Source organism: Psammomys obesus, unplaced genomic scaffold, assembly GCF_907164565.1.
Source record: "Psammomys obesus unplaced genomic scaffold, mPsaObe1.curated_primary_1811, whole genome shotgun sequence".
Taxonomy (NCBI): domain Eukaryota; kingdom Metazoa; phylum Chordata; class Mammalia; order Rodentia; family Muridae; genus Psammomys; species Psammomys obesus.
The window spans coordinates 35,466,857-35,485,216 of record NW_026596046.1 but is presented as its reverse complement, the minus strand read 5'-3'; the positions used below and the strand labels follow the sequence as shown (position 1 = coordinate 35,485,216).

At 54.4% G+C, this 18,360-nt stretch overlaps 1 protein-coding gene across 3 annotated transcripts in view; it reads left to right on the top strand.

Moving 5' to 3' along the window:
- The window catches only part of Relt (RELT TNF receptor), a 17,584-nt gene extending 884 nt beyond the window's left edge, over nt 1-16,700 (top strand). For 2 of the 3 annotated variants that reach the window (XM_055623276.1, XM_055623274.1), the window contains exons 2-11: nt 9,527-9,596; nt 10,961-11,035; nt 11,155-11,321; nt 11,484-11,563; nt 12,543-12,800; nt 13,957-14,037; nt 14,342-14,423; nt 14,569-14,826; nt 15,246-15,444; nt 15,600-16,700. In XM_055623276.1, coding sequence (XP_055479251.1) covers nt 9,531-9,596; nt 10,961-11,035; nt 11,155-11,321; nt 11,484-11,563; nt 12,543-12,800; nt 13,957-14,037; nt 14,342-14,423; nt 14,569-14,826; nt 15,246-15,444; nt 15,600-15,647 — 1,314 coding nt within the window. In that variant the 5' untranslated portion in view covers nt 9,527-9,530 and the 3' untranslated portion in view covers nt 15,648-16,700. Of the gene's footprint in view, nt 1-6,444; nt 6,491-9,526; nt 9,597-10,960; nt 11,036-11,154; nt 11,322-11,483; nt 11,564-12,542; nt 12,801-13,956; nt 14,038-14,341; nt 14,424-14,568; nt 14,827-15,245; nt 15,445-15,599 lie in introns of those variants that run through there. The other variant, XM_055623275.1, reaches the window with a different exon arrangement.
- Nucleotides 16,701-18,360: the final 1,660 nt, after the last annotated feature.

Below are 18,360 nucleotides of genomic sequence, written 5' to 3'. Positions count from 1 at the left end.
TGTGTGTGTGTGTGTGTGTGTGTGTGTGTGTGTGTGTGTGTGTGTGTTGTACTTGACTCAGGACAGAGTAAGGAGACAAGGAAGAAGCTGACATCTTCTAGCATTTGAGGGAGCAAGGAAGATCAGGAATCTAGGGAATAAAGCTCTCTCTGAGGCACCCTTCAGGAGTTCAGTTTAGGGAGTTGTTTGCACCCAGACATGACCTAGCAAAGGAAGAGGAGGCCAATGCTGGGTGCCACTGGCTAGGAAAGCACCTCTGGCAGAGAAGATGTGAGGTGGTCTTAGTCTCCACTCCACACACACACACACACACACACACACACACACACACACACACTGAAGTCCCCAACAGAAGATGTGAGGTGGTCTTAGTCTCCACTACACACACACACACACACACACACACACACACACACACACAGACACACACACTGAAGTCCCCAACAGAAGATGTGAAGTGGTCTTAGTCTCCACTCCACACAGGTACACACACACTGAAGTCCCCAGCATCCAGCCAGGCCCATTCTGTCTTGTCTTGTTGTTATCAGAATCTGCCGGCTGGGCCTCAGTCTTTGCACAGAGGTGTGAGTAGCCTGTGAATCATCACTTTGGGATCCTCTATTGTTTTCGGGTCAGTCCTTCTCCATTCTCCTTTCCCCTCCAGGCAGACTGCAGTGGGGGCAGGGTGGGGGCCGGCTTCTGCTGGTGACACAGTGGTCCAAGCTTAGCACCTATGTGCTGCTGAAAGGTTGGAAACAGTCTTGCCCTCAGCTGGTCGAGAAGATGTCACACTCCACTCAGAAGCTGCCTAGATCTCAATCCAAAGACATTCTCTTTTCTTTAGCTTTTCAGGTCTCTTTTCTTTAGCTCCCTGGTTGGAGAGAGAGGGAATTTTTTTTCTCCAGCAGTGAATAGTCTCTGGACTGATCTGGTCTTGGAGTTCTTGCTTAATCTCTGGGAAAGACCATTCTGAGGCCCCTGCTCCCACAAGAGGTCAGTGCAGTTCCTGTAGGATGGGTGGCAGCTGGGCTCCTTAGCGCCAGAGGTGCCAACAGCAGTGGAGTACCTCGCCAGATGGAAGTAGTGTGTGGAGGCTCTGCTTTCTGCTACCCTCTGTGACAGGCTCTGCTTTAAACACTTTGTAACTGCTGTTTCCTTGGTTCTGAGATGTGGTGACTGTTGTAGCGAGAGTAACCGAGGCTCAGAGAACCACAGTGGCTTGTCCAAGGTCACATGGAGTAAGCATAGTGCCAGGACTGGAATTCAAGTCTTCTGAGGAATCCAAGCTTCTGAGGAGCTTGGAGAGGATCATCACTTTCCTGGTAATTGCTCATGGAATATCTGAGCTCCCATCTATCATGCTTGGGCTGGCAGGCCTGGCCCAGGTGCCCCATTATGAATCTGTAGCGAGATTTGTGTGCACACATGGCTGGCAATTTGCAAGTGGGTGCTTTACAACAGTCTTCCCGTAGCCCCTCCCCCTTGTGAGCCAGAGATCACCAGAAAGACCTGGCTACTGCCTTTAAGAGCCTACGGCTGGCCTTGGAAACATCTAACCTGGCTCTGGAGATCTGGAGTTAGCAGCACAGCCCAGGGGTGGCAAGGATAGTGACCTTCATCATGTTTGAGCAGTCCCCATCCCCCTATCGTTGACTCTCCCATTTACTGTGGTGGGGAGCAGATGGAGTGGCCTTGTGCTTGTACCCTGCCCAGTCTGGGTCTCTGTCTCCCCTTCTCCCCATTCTGATCATTGCCGATGTCTGGCCTAGAGCTGGGGCTAGGGATCATGGTATTCCTCAGTCCTCCCTGGAGTGACTGGAGCTGTGCTTTTGGGGCTGATGAAAATAGCTGTCTTGGTCTCCAGGGGCTGAGCCCAAGTTATTTCCATCCCCAGCATAGAGGTAGAAATAGCTCAGGGCCAGGAGAGGGAGAGAGGGAAGAAGGGTTAAGTAAGGGTTAACCTTCCCTTCTGGCCCAGCCTCTATGGAGCCCCCCAGCTCTACTCCATGCCCTGCCTAAGCCAGACCATTCTGGGAACATGTGCCTCTGGGGATGACAGTGGGGCCAAGCAGGGTTTCTGTTTGGTGTGGTAGTTACTAGAGGGAGGTGCCTGTGTCTGCCATTGGTAGGAAACATAGAGGGGCCCAATTTACAGACCCAGGAGTCAGAGCCAGCAGCCTCAGCCCGCTTTACACAGGGAGAGACCGAGGTTCCAAGGATGGCAGGGCACACCCAGCCCCTAGGTTTGCAACTGTAGCTCTCCTCTCCACTTTCCATCCTGCCACTCGATCCTTGGACACTTGGGCAGCAGGTTCTATCACAGCTTTGCAAACTTCTGTTCGAGCTTTGGCTCTCTCTGCGTGCAGGCTTTATTTATTTGTCTGTTTGTTTGTTTGTTTATTTATTTTAGTTTTGCTTTTCAGTACTGTGGATCAAACCCAGAGCCTTGCACATGCTAAGCTGGTGCCACTAGGAAGGTAGGGACAGAAGTCGGTGTTGCAACCCTGCTGTATGCTCAACCTAACCTCTCTAGAGGACAGGGACAGCTTTGTCCCTGTCCTCTAGAGAGGTCCCAGTCCTTGTTGACATAGCCAGGGAAACTAGGAATCAGATGACCCTTTTTAGACCCTGAGATGCTGGGATCCAAACCCAGGTCTGTGGCCTTGAAGTTCAGACTTCTTTCCTGGGCCACCCTGGGAAAGACGAGCACTCTATAAATAAACCACCCTGTGTGCCTGGTTGTTTAGCACAGATGGAGGGGGATGGAGGGGCCTCTGTGGCCAATTAGAGGCAGGGTCCAAGCCTGTGTTTGAGAGAAGGAACTAACCTGGCCCTGTGTATACTCGTGGTGGGAAAGAACCGGGAGCCAATGCGCCCTGCATTCTGCCTCCTTTCTACTCCCTCAGGCAGCCTCCTGACTACTGACAAGGGTCAAAGGAGATGGAGAAGTGATGGCTCAGTGGGTCCCCTGATAGGAAAGCTTCCTGAAGGCTGGGCTCAGGCCTGCTTGTAGAGTTGCTGTCAGCCTGTGTATTCGGGATCGTCCCCACACTGTGAGGTCATCTGAGCAGACCCAGTTAGCCCAGGTTCTGGGCAGGTGGGGCCACATGCGGACTGCTGGATTTGTCCCTGTGCAGCCCTCTTCTCTCCTCACCCTGTGGCCTCAGCTGGTGCGGAGGCAGGCACACACGCCACGTCGGCACTCTCTCATGCTGCTGCTGCGACTTACTTGGGGTTCCTCACAGTGTGCTTTCGGCCCCCAAGCACCTGGGTGGCCTTGACTGGACATCGCTTGTTTGGAGCCTGAGTTCCTCCGATGACCCCCTGTGAGGTTGTGGTGTGAGAACCGGTGCTTCTTGGCCAGCATGGCTTAGATGTGATTCCAAATATCCCTTCCATGGCCTTTGAAGCTATGGAAGCCCCGAAGCTCAAGAGAGGTTAAGTGACCTGGACAAGGTCACAGATACACAGTGAGAGAGCCAGACCTTCAGCCCAGGTGGATTGTTCCAGAGCCTAGCCTTGCCCCTACTGGCCCTTTGGTCACACATATGCCCAGGCCTCAGCACGGTTCCTCTAGGAAGGGCCTCATTCCCCAGCACCCAAGCCTGAGGAACTGGAGAGTGAGCAGGGGTCCTGTGGTTTCTTCTCAGTTGCTCCCCAAATTTCTGCTCCAGTCAACCAAGTTGGGATGATGGGGTCAGGGCTTATGCTGAGCAGTTTCTAGACCATCCCGGCTTATTACCAATTCAATGCAAAGTGGAGGTGTGTGGCCAGGGCCATAGCCAAGCTGACTTCTGGGAGCGGGAGGTAGCAGCAAGAATGAGGGACGAAATGGGTGTTTTCCCCCTGGGCCCTTGTTGTCCTGTCTTGGGGCCAGAGGAGGCAGTCCATGGTTCTTAAAGGTTGGTGTGGGCTAACGCAGGCCCTTGAAAGCATTGGGGCATCAGGTGTGGGTGACACTGGCAAGAGCTGACTATTGATTGTTACCTCTCCAGTGGTGGTCAGCCTTGTTACCTTTCAGACTAGTTTCTTTTTAAACAATCATTAGTACATTTCTTTATTTTGCATTGATGTGGTGGTGTGGAAGTCAGGACAACCTGCGGGGATCAGTTCTTCCCTTCCACCATGTGGGCTCGGGGGACTGAACCCAGGTCATTTGGTGTTGGTGCAAGTACCTTGACCCACTGAGTTGTCCTGCCAGCCGTAGACCGGGTTCTTACAGGTTACTCAGCCAGCTCAGCCTCCTTTCCACAAGTCTGAATCATGGAAGCTTGTGTGGAGAGTCCAGCAGGGCTCAGCCTGGAGAGGCAATGGGACTTGTGTGAGGGGCCACTGGAGAGCTTCAGCTCTGTCCCAGAGCTGACCGTCTTATCTCAGACACTCTCTTCTCTGTCTCTAGACTTGTCCTAGGAAGGAGGGAGAAGATTGCATTCATTTCCTGCTCTGACTGGAGGAGCTGGGAGAGCCAGATCTAGCTGCCTCAGCCCTTTTCTTAGCCTTAAGGAGCCAATTAGCCCTTTCAGCCCCTCCTGTCCACCTTACCACCTGAGCTGCTGAAATGCAGGGCCAGTGCAGCCAGGGGGTCTGAGGAACAGAACCATGTCCAGCTTCTGATGCCTGGAAGTGTGGTTGGCAGAGGATTCTAAGATTCCGGCACTGGAGGAGGCTCCTACAGTGACCTAGGTTGTCATGGTTGCCCAGAACTGAGAAGAAAGCTGGGAGTGGGGATGCTCTCCCTTCTGCCTAGCCTCGAGGCAGCTTTTGTTTATCTCCGGGCCTTCAGCCTCAATAGCAGCCCTTGAAGCTGTTCTTCCTGCCTCTGGGAATTCCCAGATTTCCCCAGTCTTCTTGCTTCCTATAGTTTCCAGTGCTCTTTCCTGTATGACTTGGTACAAATTAGCACAATATACAAAATGAACATGGGTGCAGCAGTTCTAGAGGCCTCTGAGGCTGGCAGGTGGGAGCCATACCTGCTCTGGGCCTTGCCTAGGTTTTTCTAGTGAAACTTCAGTCTGAGCCACCCTCCACATGCCCCTACACCAGCCCTCCTGCCACCAGACTGGCAAGCACTCTTCAGAGGGTCCGTCCGCCTCTCAAGACTAGGCTTCAAACTCTCGGGACTAGACTTTAGAGTGGAAAGGCAGGGCTGATACAGTCCTGGCCTCCATCCCTGCCTTCGTACTTACTGGCTGTAGGAACCCACGGTGACTTCCCTCGACCTGTTTAACTCAGCCTGGAAAGGGATAGTCCCCGGTTGGGGTCTGCCCGCTTCTGTTAGGGAAGCTGGCGATGCTTAGCAGCCTTAACTGGTGCCCAGTGTGGGCACTGCCCTACTTCAGCCCCAGTTGCCAGGGAACCACTGGGTCCCTGGCTAACCTGGATTTCTCTATTGATGTTGCCTTTGTTGCTGCCTGGCACTGCCACTGCTGAGGAAGGCCTGTGTCCAGCTGTGTTTCCAGGCAACCCTTGCCTCTAGCGGCTTCAGGGCAGGCCACAGGCTGGGAAGCAGAATCTGCCTTCTTACCTGCCCTACCCCAGGTGGGCTCTGATCCCCCCCTCCCTCTCCCTCAGTGCCCTCACTTGGCTGGCAGCCTAGTTCACCTGCCCACCTAGAGGCAAATCACTCAGTGCTTTGCTTCCTCTGCTCAACCTCTCAGGGTTCCTGTAGGCCCTGGGAAAAGTGCAAGCTCAGCATGACTTGGGCTCTGCTTGCCAGTCTTCCCAGACTCCTCCTCTACACCTCACCCCTACCTTGCTAATCACCGATCATAACACTACAAAAGAGAATCTTCCTGAGCTTTACACTTGCTGGTCAGATGTGTGCCCGTTTTTAAAATTTACACATTGGGAAACTGAGGCACCGTGAAGTGTGGTGCATACTTATTTAGGGCTTACTCTGTGGCAGTCCTGTGCTGAGAATGGTGAATCCTCATGTTACCCTCCCATGAGCCCTCTGCACGGCCCCACAGCCTCACAGCCAGTGAAGAGCAGAGGGAGCAGGCTGTGTTCAGTGACGTGTCCCGAGGTTAGCTCCTCCACTAGCAATGTGTTCTTTCTGGCCTTCCTTCTCTGGCAGAGCTGGGTACTCTACTGAAGACCTCTCTTCTGCTTCTCACCCCCAGCACAGCACTGGGCATAAAGGACAGTTGTGGTGAGAAAGAGGCTGGGCAGATGGGGCCGTAGCTGAGGGGAGGTGGTGGTTGGGGCAGCCCACAGGAGGAAGTGACTTTGAACTTCACCCTGGAGGAAGAGTAGGTGTTGGCCAAAAGTTATAGGAGGGGTTTCTGGGCAGAGGAAACCACAGGTAACACACATCTCTGTGACTTGAAAGAAGCTTCAAGTAGCTGAGAAGGAAACTTAAGGTGACTGGTGTTTGTGTCAATCTCCCGTTTGTGCAAGGAGATTTTCCGAGTTGCATTGGGATGCCATTCTAAGGGTTGGAGAGCTGGCTCAGGTCACAAACACATCTGTCAGGACACCTAGGCTGCAGGTAAGGTTGGCTTAGAGGTCGGAAGAAGAGGGCAGCAGCTTTGGGAGATCTTTTGGAGTGTACTTGGGGGGCCTTGGCTGGGGCCAGGGGTAAACCCACAGATTCAGTTCCAGGAAAGAGGAAGCTGCCTGAGGCCTGGGCAAGTCTATAGCTTCCCCTTTCTGTGAGGCCTCTAGGCCAGCGGCTCCCTGGAGCAGCTTCCACTGGCAGCCTCTACCGCAGCTTGGATCCCTGTGGTAGCTTTGCTAGTTGGCTTGTACTCAAGGAATTTCTGTTCTAATTGCTTGGGCACTTCTCTGGAGGGCTAGGTTTAAGAAAGGCCCTCCCTCCCCGAGTCTCTGAGCCCATTTGGTAGAGGCTTCGAGTTCCATGCCTGGGTGGGGGGCTGGGCTTTGTGGTGAATAAAGCAGACATGCCTACCCTGACTGCTGTCTGGTTGGGGGACAAGCAGTGAACAAGCAAGCCAACAAATTCTTAATTACCACCCCCATGGGGGTGTGAGGAGGAAATCCCGTGACCCACTTGAGGCCAATTACCTGGGCCAAGCTTCAAGACAGGCTTCCATCACAGAAGATAAACAACCTGACCTGCAGATGAGGAAACTGAGGCTAGGGAAGCCCGGGGCTCAGGTCCCACAGGGGATTAGTGGCCGAGATGCTCGGGGCTAGGAGACCTGGAGGAGTGGCCTTTGGGTAACTTCCTTCTCAGCTAGAACTACCTCTTCAACCCTGTGTGGTAGGGAGGCCTCTCTCCCTCAGGTACCCTGGAGCTGGAAGGGCTTTGTGGGCTGTACCTTTCACTCTTGGGCTGCAGAGTTGCCATTTCTGTCATCTAACCTCCAGGCAGCTCTTAGGAGGTGTTGGGACTGGGGTATCACCGACTGCCTGGCCTTCTAGACAAGAGAAGCATGAGCACTCCTAGCCTGGGAGCTTCTTTGAGCTTGTTTCCCGTGGGTTTCTAGGGTAGCGTTTCGGCTTCTAGAGGACGAGGGCCGAGGTTGCAGCAGCAGGCGTGCACGTGTGCGCCTGCGGCTGCGCAGGCGGGCGGGGGTGGGGCTCAGTCTGGTTGAGAGGGGCCACGCAGCCAGACTGCAGTAAGTGCCAGTTTTGTGGTAATTAGAAGGTGCATAATTAGAAGGCAGGGGCCCTGGGCGGCGGCTGTCGGAGGGTATGCCTGAGTGGGCCCACTCTGGCTTTGAGGCTGGGCCTCTGGACCCTCATGGTCCTCCGGGAAGTCCCCAGATCACTGGCTTTCTGGCCTGTCTGAGATGGGCAGCTGAATAGCCTCTCCTTGTGGCTCAGGTCAGCTAGCAGGTGCAGCTAGGGTCCCGGTGGTCCTGGGCTTCTCTCCTCTGTGTGTTGCCTCTTGCTTTTCACCCCTTGTCTTAGCCCTCTGGACTGCCCGAGGACATGAAGGGCTTCTGGGGCTGGGAGCATGCTGTGGGGGCAACCCAAAGACTTAGGGTTTGTGGTCAGGTCTGTGACAGTGAAGGACTGGAGGAGCCATAGGAGGTGGTCTTGAGGGTACATGGAGTCCGGGAGGGTTAAAGGACACTATGGTGCAGAACCTGGAAGGCAGTTTTGTGACTGAATTTGAGGAAGGACAGGTCAAGGGATGAGTCAGGAGTGCCACCTGTTGGGTGTTGACTGCCACATGTGGCCTTTTCCTACTCTGGAGCCTGGCCTTCTCTATCTCTGGTTTTCCCCTTAGTTGGCCTGGAGCCCAAGAGGGGCCCGCTGCCAGTGACCTGGAGAGTCCCTGGATGATGTGATGGGAGCTCCTCCCCCTCCCCTGGGTGTAACTCGAACCCCTGGCCCTAGTCTTTGTGGGGCCAGGCCCGGGTCAGGTGGCAGATAGGTTTCCTCTGCTCCACTCTTATTTCCAGCCGGGAAGCCTGGCTACCAGCAGAGAGGGAGCTTTGTGACCTGGAACCTCCTGCAAGCAACAAGTCCTCTGCCGGGCGTGGCAGCCAACAGCCTATGACCCCCTCATCCAGTGGTGTGGGGGAGGGCTAGGCCCTGGAGCACCCTTGGGTTTCAGAGGTTGTACATAGCTTGTGTTGATGCCTGATGACCCACCTACCCCAGCCTGTGAGGCCTAAAGCCAGGCCTCTGGGAAATACATATAAACTTTCTGTTTAATCTGAATCCTTCCTGCCACTCCAACCTTGTCCACTAGCTAGACTTCTCTAGAGGTGCTACTGTCTGGGCCTAAGAGCCTCACTCAGCTGGGGGTCAGTGGGCTGGGGAGCTGGCAGTGACAGTTCTGAAACATCTCCCTGTGTGACCATTGTCTCTTAATCTGTTTGCCATGGTGTCCTCTGTGGACATTGGTGTTCCTAATTCCCTAACACAGAGGCGCGTCTGGCATAAAGGAGTTGCTGGAGAGGCTCCAGCAGGCTGAATGCCTGCTATCTTGACACTCCCTCTCTGGTCTGCCTTGACACATGAGCAGGCGGAGATGCAAGCACATATGCCCAGGCCTCCCTGGTGGAGGCGTAGACAGCAATAGGTGACAGAGTGAGCGGGAATTACAGCCTATGAGCCAGGCTTCTAGAAGAACTTCCACAACTTGGCCTTTGACCTGGCCTTGAAGGATTAGGGTCTTCCTATAGCAGACTCTGCAAGTATTAAGGCAGAAGGTGAGAGTGGTCTGGGAGCTGTGAGAAGTTGGTGTAACAGCAGGGCTAGAGGCAGTATAGATATCTTAACTCCCAGCACAGGCCTTCCTTCCCCTGCTTCCTTCCTCTCGGTCCCCTCTGATGCCTCAGGGCACCTGGCTGTTTATGGAAGGGGAAGGAAGCACTTCCTCCTGGGAAACCTGAGCTACAGAGTCCTCAGCTTCTCTCTGCCTTTGCCTATAAGGCTGGCCCTAAACAGGTCAGTTCCACCTTTTCTCAGACCTGCATTCTGCCACGTGGGGAAATGCTTGCCCAGAACCCAGCAGCAGTCCTGCTATCGTGAATGTGGCTAGGAGGGAGACAGCAGCTGCCCATCTGGTCTGGCTGTTCTTCTGAGCTTCCTTCATCTGCCCTAGGTCAATGTCACTCCAGAGCCTGACGATGAAGCAGAGCCTGCTGTGCTGGCCTTTGTCCGGCCTCTTTGTGGTGAGTTGGGGAAGGCCCCAGAGAAGCTGGAATAAGGAATCTGAGTGTACACCCAGCACTCTAGGAGGGGAGGGTACAGACACTGCTCAGGAGCCTCAGGCTCCTTCTGGGAAGAATCCAAGGCCTTCAGTCCTGGTGAGCATTGGCTAGCACTCCTTGGCATTTGGTAGTAGTCCTGCAGAGACAGACACAGCCTCTTCTACACATGACATGCATACCAGGGCATACAGTTTTCCCAAGCAATTCCTGCACGGGCTGGAGGGATTTCCTCCATTTGCAGGCATGGCTGAGGACAAGGTCCTTGCCTCTGGCAGATGTGGCAGGGACCTGGAAGAAATGGAATACCTCATGTGCTGGATGTTGGATCTGTATAAGCTGAAGAAAGCCCTGATTCCGGGGCTGAAGTCAGAGTACCCACAGACTTGCAGCCTTAGGCAGCACCTTGGGGTCTGATCTATGGTGGTCTTCCTACTTCCGAGCTTTGGAAGCTCAGGGGGAACAAGCTGAGGTCGCCACGAGGCAGCCTGTAACCTTAGCAGGTGCTGGGGCCAGGTCTGATATTCTGCCTGGAGAACCCTATCACTAGTAGCTGGGTCCACGTTGGGGGACAGAATCTTCCCACAGCAGGAGTCAGGGCAGGTAGTATCCAATTTAGTGGGAAGCACGGGGAGGTCACCAGATGGAGCTAGTAACCCATATCTAGAACAACATTCTTTTGGAGTGTGGCATGCCCTGTTTAGGTGCAGGCTATGAATGGGGTGGCCTTGGCATAGGAGGAGGTCACAGAGAAGGATGTGGTCTCAGACTCAGCCCAGGGCCCAGAATAGTAAGTAAGCACCAGCTGCAGACTTGGCTCTAGGCTCGATAAACAGAGGGTAGTTAATGACATGCTCAGCCTCGGGGGGGGGGGGGGGGGGGAAGGGGTGGGGGGGGGGGTCACGAGGGGGGGGGACAAGTTGAAAGTGGTGGTGGGGGGGGGGGGGGGGGGGGTGCACAGCAGGAAGGGAGACAATCTCAGAGGAATTCGGAAGTATTTCCTCCTCATCTGTCTGGGGTGAGGAGGTGTAACTCATCTGAAAGGGCAGTAATTCACAGGCTCGAGGGCTTGAGGTCCCGATCCCAGCTAGGCCTTTCCAGTATTTTCCAGAAGCATATGTAATTCTCTCTACCTAGACACTGGCAGTGCAGCAGAACTGGCTGAGGCAGGCCCTAAGAGTGCCCCTGAAGCCTGGCTAGGGGCCTGCGTCGTATGCAATTCATGCTCTGTTTAGGAAGGAGGTAGTGAGCAGAGGACCCTGAAGGCCCCATGCCTAACACTTCCTTCCTCCGTCACCATGTCCTCTGTTCCGCCTGCATCCTTCCAGCTGCTGCCCTGGCCTCTGGCCACTCCAACATCAATAACCCCTCGGCTGTGTCCACCTGGCAAGGAGCCGGACCTGGTGAGCGATGTGCTGTCCTGTCCTGGGAAGACTCCTGGGGGCAGAGGGGAGGCCTGGGCCTGGGTGCCAGAGACCTCTGGCGTGGCTCCTGGCCTTGTAACCCTCTTCCTCTCCCACAGGGCCCAGGGCAGGGCACATTATGCAGAACCTGCCCCCCAGGCACCTTCTCAGCCTCATGGGACTCCCAGCCATGCCAGCCTCATTACCGCTGCAGCCTTCAGAGGAGGTTGGAGGCCCAGCCTGGCACAGCAACTCAAGATACCGTGTGTGGAGACTGCCAGCCTGGGTGAGCTCAGGGTGAGGGTGGGCTCAGCTGGGTTGTTGGCCCGCTGTCCCCTGAGCGGGCCTCTCTTCCCATCTGTGAAATGGATGGGTGGGACCATTGGCACTTGGTAGGAAGGAATCCAGTTTTTCCTAAGGACCTCAGTGACGTCTTCCCTCCCTGCAGGTGGTCTGGGCCACAGGGAGCTCCTCATGTTCCGTGTCAGCCATGCTCCAGGGCACCTCCAAGTGCTGGTGGCTGTGATGGTGAGTAGTAGATGGTGAGACAGCAAAAGCTGTCAGTGAACTTGGGCCTGGGCGTCCCAGAAGCACTCATGTAGGGAACTAGGGGCCTCTTCCAGCCCGTAGGAGGACAGGCAGCCAGAGGTGATCAGCATATATGGTCAGCCACCTTGCTTTTTAAAAAATTTATATTTTCATTTCATGTGCGTTGGTGTTCTGTCTGCATGTATGTCTGTGTGAGGGTGTCAGATCCTCTAGAACTGGAGTTACAGGCAGTTGTGCACTGCCATGTGGGTGCTGGGAATTTCACTTGGGCCCTCTGGAAGAGCAGCCTGTGCTCTTAACTGCTAAGCAGCACCGCCACCTTGCTTTTGAGTCATAGTGACAACCCAGCATCAGGCAGCCACCATGAGGACTGGGGGTTCATATCCTGTTTGATCTTGTTCTCCCTAAAGATGCACGTGAGCATGCGCATGTACCTTTACACATACCTGTGAACACATACATGTATGTGACTCTTAACACGGAGCCCATCACCTCTTGTGACAAGGCACAGTCCTATGTCCCTTTGCCCAGGAGTTGACCATGTGTGTCTGTCATTTACACCATGCGCCTTGCCTGAGGGGCAGATGTAGGCTAAGGCCCAAGGAAGCCTCGCTGGATAATTGGATGGTTCAGGAAGAAGGGCATGAGCTGGCCCTTGTCTCCCTAGGGTGGAGGGTGAACTGAAAGGGAGTATCAGTTTCCCCCAGCTTTGTGCTCAGGTCTTTGGACCTGCTGCCACCATTCCTGCTCCCAGCCTCCTATCCAGACCTACCCATGGCTCCCAAGGCAAAGCCAAGGCAGGACATCAAGGCAAGATCACCACCTTGTCTGTGGTAAAAGTGTGCAGACACCGGACGTCAGGCAGAGAGCCTTTCTGGGACTGAGGAGGGCAGTGCCAGCCTAGCAACTTCTTGTATGATTTTTCTGTTTCCTTGTTTCCATCCTCTGTGGTGTTCAGAGTCAGGACGGCGGGCCCGGCGTGGCATTGAAGTGGCAGCAGGTGCCAACAGCAACGGTGAACCTCGGCAGCCTGGGAATGGCACTCGGGCAGGTGGTCCCGAGGAGACGGCTGCCCAGTATGCAGTGATCGCCATCGTACCTGTCTTTTGTCTAATGGGGCTTCTGGGCATCCTAGTGTGCAACCTGCTCAAGCGGAAGGGCTACCACTGCACAGCCCACAAGGAAGTGGGGCCCAGCCCTGGAGGTGGAGGCAGTGGTAAGATCTGGCTGGGTCCAGGTGGGGGCTAGGGGCTTTGAAGGGGGCTTCCTGGTCTAGGAGTCTGATAGGAGGCCTGCAGAGGGCTACTCTGGAAGGCCTCCTGGAGGTGCTGTCAGCAGCCTCGATGGCAACAGTGCAGACTGACATGGAGGATGGTGAGGTAGGGCAACAGGCAGAGAGAAAATGGCGAGCTGGGCAAGTGGTGTTGGTGAGGTTCCTGCTCTGCGTGAGGCCTTGCTCCACTATAGGGCTGGGACTCTGTTGGGGCAGCAGGCTACAGTTGTCGGATTCAAAGTGACCTCTAGTCTTTGGTCTGGAGCAGGAGAATGGCCTGCGTGGGGTGGGAGTGTGGAGTCACTATTCTGGCAGGCACCACGTAGGGTTCAGGCTTCAGCTCCACTGTGGTTTGAGACAAGCACTGGCGGAAGAAGGAGAGGGCCTTGGGGCCATTACTTTTTCTGCTTACCAGTGCTCCCGAAGGGTAGAGACCTCATGGGCATATGCACTGCTCTGGGCCCTCAGAAGCCTTTCTGGCCAAGTTAGGAGTGACACACACTTTTCACGCCAGCTTCCCAGGGCCCCTTCCAGTTCTTAACACTGAATTATGGAGTGAGTGAGTAGGAAGGTAGTGAGTCAAGGCCATTTTACCTAGGGGTGTTCTTGCCAGCTTAGTGACTTTAACTGCTGGCTGCTGCCTGGGTACACAATTTTGGAAACAAGCTTCTGGCTTAGGACCCATCACAGTGGTCCGTTCTCATTCCTTTGAGGTTTAAGCCCAAAACTGTTAAATAGTTCCATGGTGTTGGGAGTTCTGAGTAGGGAGAGCCTATAGTTCTCCAAGGCCAAGAGAGGCCCAGTGTCTACCTGGAAGAGGCTGGCACAGTATGCAGATGTTTAAAACATGGGGTTTTCAGATGGTCCTGAACACTTGGAGTCACTGGGTGCAGGATAATAAAGATGGTAGCATCTTTTTTGAGTCTTGGTAGCCTTGGGTAGTCTTGGGCCTATGGGGGTTGTCACCTGAACTGCACAGTAGATGCTGCTGTAACTCTGAGCAAGGTCTGTGGCGCCCTCTGCCAGCAGATCCTGGTGTAGCTTGGGAGCGCTGAGTCCCATCTTCCCTAGAATCTCGGATTCCTTTTGTTTTTCCCAGGGATCAATCCTGCCTATAGAACAGAGGATGCCAATGAGGACACCATTGGAGTCCTAGTGCGCCTGATCACAGAGAAGAAAGGTGAAGAGAGCGTCTTTCCGTTTCACCCCATGCCTGGGAGTGGGGAGTCTCCCAGAACCTTAGATAATACTTGGGGGAAGTCCTGCCAGCTTTGCCTCCCCAGTCCAGAGCCTCAGTCTGATGGGTGCTCTGACCCTGGGTGCTGCCCTTTTGCCTCTGATCTTGACTGGTGAGGGATGGAAGGACACCTGTTCAGGCCCTGGGACAGGGATGTGGGAGCAGGCGGGGGTTGTCTGCTGAGGGGTGGGGTGGGGTGCTCTGCTCCTTCAGTTTGGAGTTGGGTACTGACTCCACCTGCCCGCAGAGAATGCAGCGGCCCTGGAGGAGCTGCTGAAAGAATATCACAGCAAACAACTGGTACAGACGAGCCACAGGCCTGTACCCAGGTGAGGGATGGGGCCCTCAAACATCAGCTTACCTCCGGGGATCTCCACTTGGTCTGTTCCCTTTTACGTCACTGTGTCCCTTTTCTTGATGGAGTCTCCCTGCCCTGGCTTGCCCCAGTGACTATTTCTACTCCTCCTTCTGCAGGCTGCTGCCAGCTTCTCCCAGCATGCCCCACATTTGCCCACATCGCCACCACCTCCACACTGTGCAGGACTTGGCCTCACTCTCAGGCTCCTGCTGCTCCCGTTGTAGCCAGAAGAAGTGGCCAGAGGTGCTGCTGTCTCCTGAGGCAGCAGCTGCCACCACTCCTCCTCCCGCCCTCCTGCCCAACCCATCCAGGGCTCCCAAGGCTAATGCCAAGGCAGGACGTCAGGGCGAGATCACCATCTTGTCTGTGGGCAGGTAAGGTGGGCAGGTATAGCTGGGTCAGGCAATAACTTGACAGCCTGGAGATGGGCAGGTCCGTGGGTCAGTTTAGTGCTGATTAGTCTTTCCTGGGCATCTCTGGGTAGCGTAAGTGGCCAAAAAGTCACTATTTCGCAGCTATGCTATCTCACACAGAGCTCTTGGGTCCCTGAGGCATGGTCTTGGTGTTATCATACCTGGGACTTCTTAGGTCTGTCCCCATCTAACTAGATGTGGGCTTGCTGGGAAGTGGGAACAAATAGCCTTGTCTCTGGGGGGGCTGGAAAGGGCTCTTGTGCAGCATAACAGGCTCAATCTGTGATCTTGGAAGTTGCAGTGTGTCCCTGGTAGGTGTTGCCTTCTCTACCCTAGGATCCGCCTCTGATGGGGGATGTTGGTACCGCCCCTCCCTACAGGTTCCGTGTGGCTCGCATTCCTGAGCAGCGGACCAGTTCATTGTTATCTGAGGTGAAGACCATCACGGAGGCTGGGCCTTCAGAGGGTGATCTCCCTGACTCCCCACAGCCTGGTCTTCCCCCGGAGCAACGGGCACTGCTGGGAAGTGGTGGCAGCCATACTAAGTGGTTGAAGCCGCCAGCAGAGAGCAAGGCTGAGGTGAGGGCTGGGGCAGGGAATTGTGTTTGCACCTGGGTAAACCCTGACAGAAGAAAGGCCCAAGAAGGCAGTGTGGGGAGCTCTGCGTAGATGCCACTTTTCTGACGCCAAAGCAGCCTCTGACTCAGCTCTAACCCCTCAACCCTGACCCCCAGGAGAACCGCTACGTGGTCCGGCTAAGTGAAAGCAACCTGGTCATCTGAGGGGCTGTCTAGAATTAGACACCCTGCCCGGCCCTGGGAGGTTCTGAAGGCTTCCTGCAGGAGGGAGAGCTGCAGCTGGGACTGAGGACCAAGATGCAAAGGCCAAGTCCTGGAGGTGGGACCGTCCGCCTCATTGAGGAGGCAGCCTGCGGCGCGTGAGCAGGAGATCAAGAGCCCGCCCCATCCCTGCAGCCCTGTTACTTCCCTGCGGGGTGCCCTAACCCTGTGCCTGCCCTTGAACACATCATAGGAGCCCTCTGTCCCCTAGGGGTCTGTTTGATGGAGGAGTGGTGTCTGCCTGGGCCCCAGCTTGTGCCTTGGGAACTAGCCACTCTTGCTCATGTCCTGGACCCTGGATGTACCTCCCTGCCTTCTGGCAGGCCCTATAAAGGGAGAGGGTAGCAAAGAGCCCTGTGCTAGGGGCAGAGTACCTGGGTCCCAATCCTGGGCTCATCCTTAGGCTCTGAGTGTGAAGTGGGGGAGAGCTCAGTTCCCAGGACCTCCCCAGCTCTTTGCAGACTCTAGGCTGAGTCCTGTTTTGGGGAGCTTGACGTTTCTACCCTCCCATTAGTAGCTTTATCTGGCCTGTTTTTGCTGCTTCCCAGGCCTTGGCCTTTAAGGCTCCCGTGGGACTGTCTAGTATGGTGATGCCTTCAGAAGGGGCTTCGTGCATGTGCCTGCCCCTACCCTGCTCTTTTTAATGAAACTGATAAATGACTTGACTTGGACAGGGCTCTCTGGTACAGAGCCTTGGTCCACCCTGCTGCCATCAAGCTCTAGAGCTGTGGGAAGAGGAGGCTGCTGGGCTAGAGTGCCTCTGGCCTGTGGTTTCCACGACCCTGTGGCAGTGTCTGCCTGAGTTTTGGGCAGCAGGGATGACTGCCAATCCAGCCTGTCTTAGTCCCTGATCTGGCTCGGTGCATCGTTATTTATGTGGGGCCGTGCGGGCACGGGGCCCGCTGCCCATCCCATTCCTTATTTATTGAAACCGGCTGTCGCCCTGTCCCTACATCTCCAGCCTCACACACTTGAGTAATAAAAGGCAGAAAGTGGTGTCTTGAGGTGCATCCTTGCCCTGTATCCTCTCTGGAAAACTGTTTGCTTACCTCATACTTCCAGGGGCCTGGCCAGGTGCGCTACACATTGTCCTTTCCCTCCTCAGCACCTTCCTCATTCTCACCAAAGTCTCCAGAGGCCAGGCTTCCCAAGAGAAAGATGGGCTGAGGCATATGTGCGATTGAAAGTGTTATAATCATTCCAAAAAAAAATTTTTTTTAAATGGGGATAAACTTAAATATTTTAACCTGTTATATCCAGAACATTTTCACTGTGATATAAAATCATTATGAAAATTATGAACTTTTCCCCTTCAGTTTAGTCTTATGTATTTTGCACATCTTAACATGGACTAATGTATTTCATGGGCACAAGAGCCATGTTGTGAGTGGCAACTGCTCTAGTGGAAGCTCAGAGTGTGGGAGGGGGGGTGTGACCCATAAATTGGGAGTAGCATGTGCAAAGGCCAGACCAATAGGTAGGAAGGGCATTTGGAACACAGGTGGGCAGGAGAGTCCAGTCCATTGTTTTAGAAAAAGGTCTCAGGGCAGACCCTAGCGCCTGGCAGTAAGAAAGCCATCAGGTTCTGGTAGCCAAGAATGGGTGTAGAGTTTGGACAAAGTTCGCTGAGAGGCCAGGCAGGCTGTTATGTGCCTTAGGGGGTAGACAGGGTCTTGGTGAGTTTAAGGGATGTGACGAGAGCTGGATTAGTGCTAGGTAAATCGAGAGATACCATCCCATATTAAAGTCACCGTGGCTGGTGAGACCTTAAGTTAGGGTTTTTGTGTGTGGTATACTGTTTAACATGGGAGAGAGTGACACATGCAAACACTACTGGCTATCCCATGGAGGCAGAAGGACTGGAAACTGATAAAACTTGTGAGGTATGGAAGCCTGGCCTGGAGAGAGGACCAGCTGGCTGTGCCAGGACTTCAGAAAGCCTAGCTTTTTTGAGGACAGTAGTCTTCTGGGCAGAAACCAAGGTAGGTGGCTAGCTTAGCAGTGGCAGGAAAGAAAGGAAAAAGAGAAAAGAAAAAAAGCTACCTCTGACAGGATGAGCAGATGTTTTGAGAACCCACCTCTCCCTCCTCTCTACAGCCTTTGGGTACAGGGTCCTCTGGGACTGTGAACTGGGAGTAGACAAGGTCTCCCTCTGTGTATCCAAGGAAATGGCCCCGATGGCTGCAGTGTGCACTGGGCATCCATTTACTGTTATCTCAGGGTTTGGCTACTCAAATTTGGCTGTCCGTTCAGCCAACTCATGTACCCCAACTTATCTAGAATTTGGATAACACAGCCACTTGGGTGGCATGTGAAGATAAGTGTCCTGGAGGGTGAGGCAGGAGGTAGGACCTCATCAATTGTCTGGGAAGGCTAGATTAGCGACACATTCGGATACCAGTCAGGGTGGAGATACCACGTTCAGGCTTCCAGGCTGGTAAGAACGCTCCTATCACTATGAGCACTACTCTAACCTGCTCCTGCTTGCTCAAAAAAAACCAACTTGTTTCCTCATTTGCTTGTGTGTCTCCCCAACATCAGGGCAAAAAAATGATGTAGATGTATGACATTCTTGGTCTCCACAACCCCACAACTTCCCTTGGAAACTTTCCTGCAAACCCCTGTAGCCCTCTCAGTGGGTAGAGGTAGGAGTTGG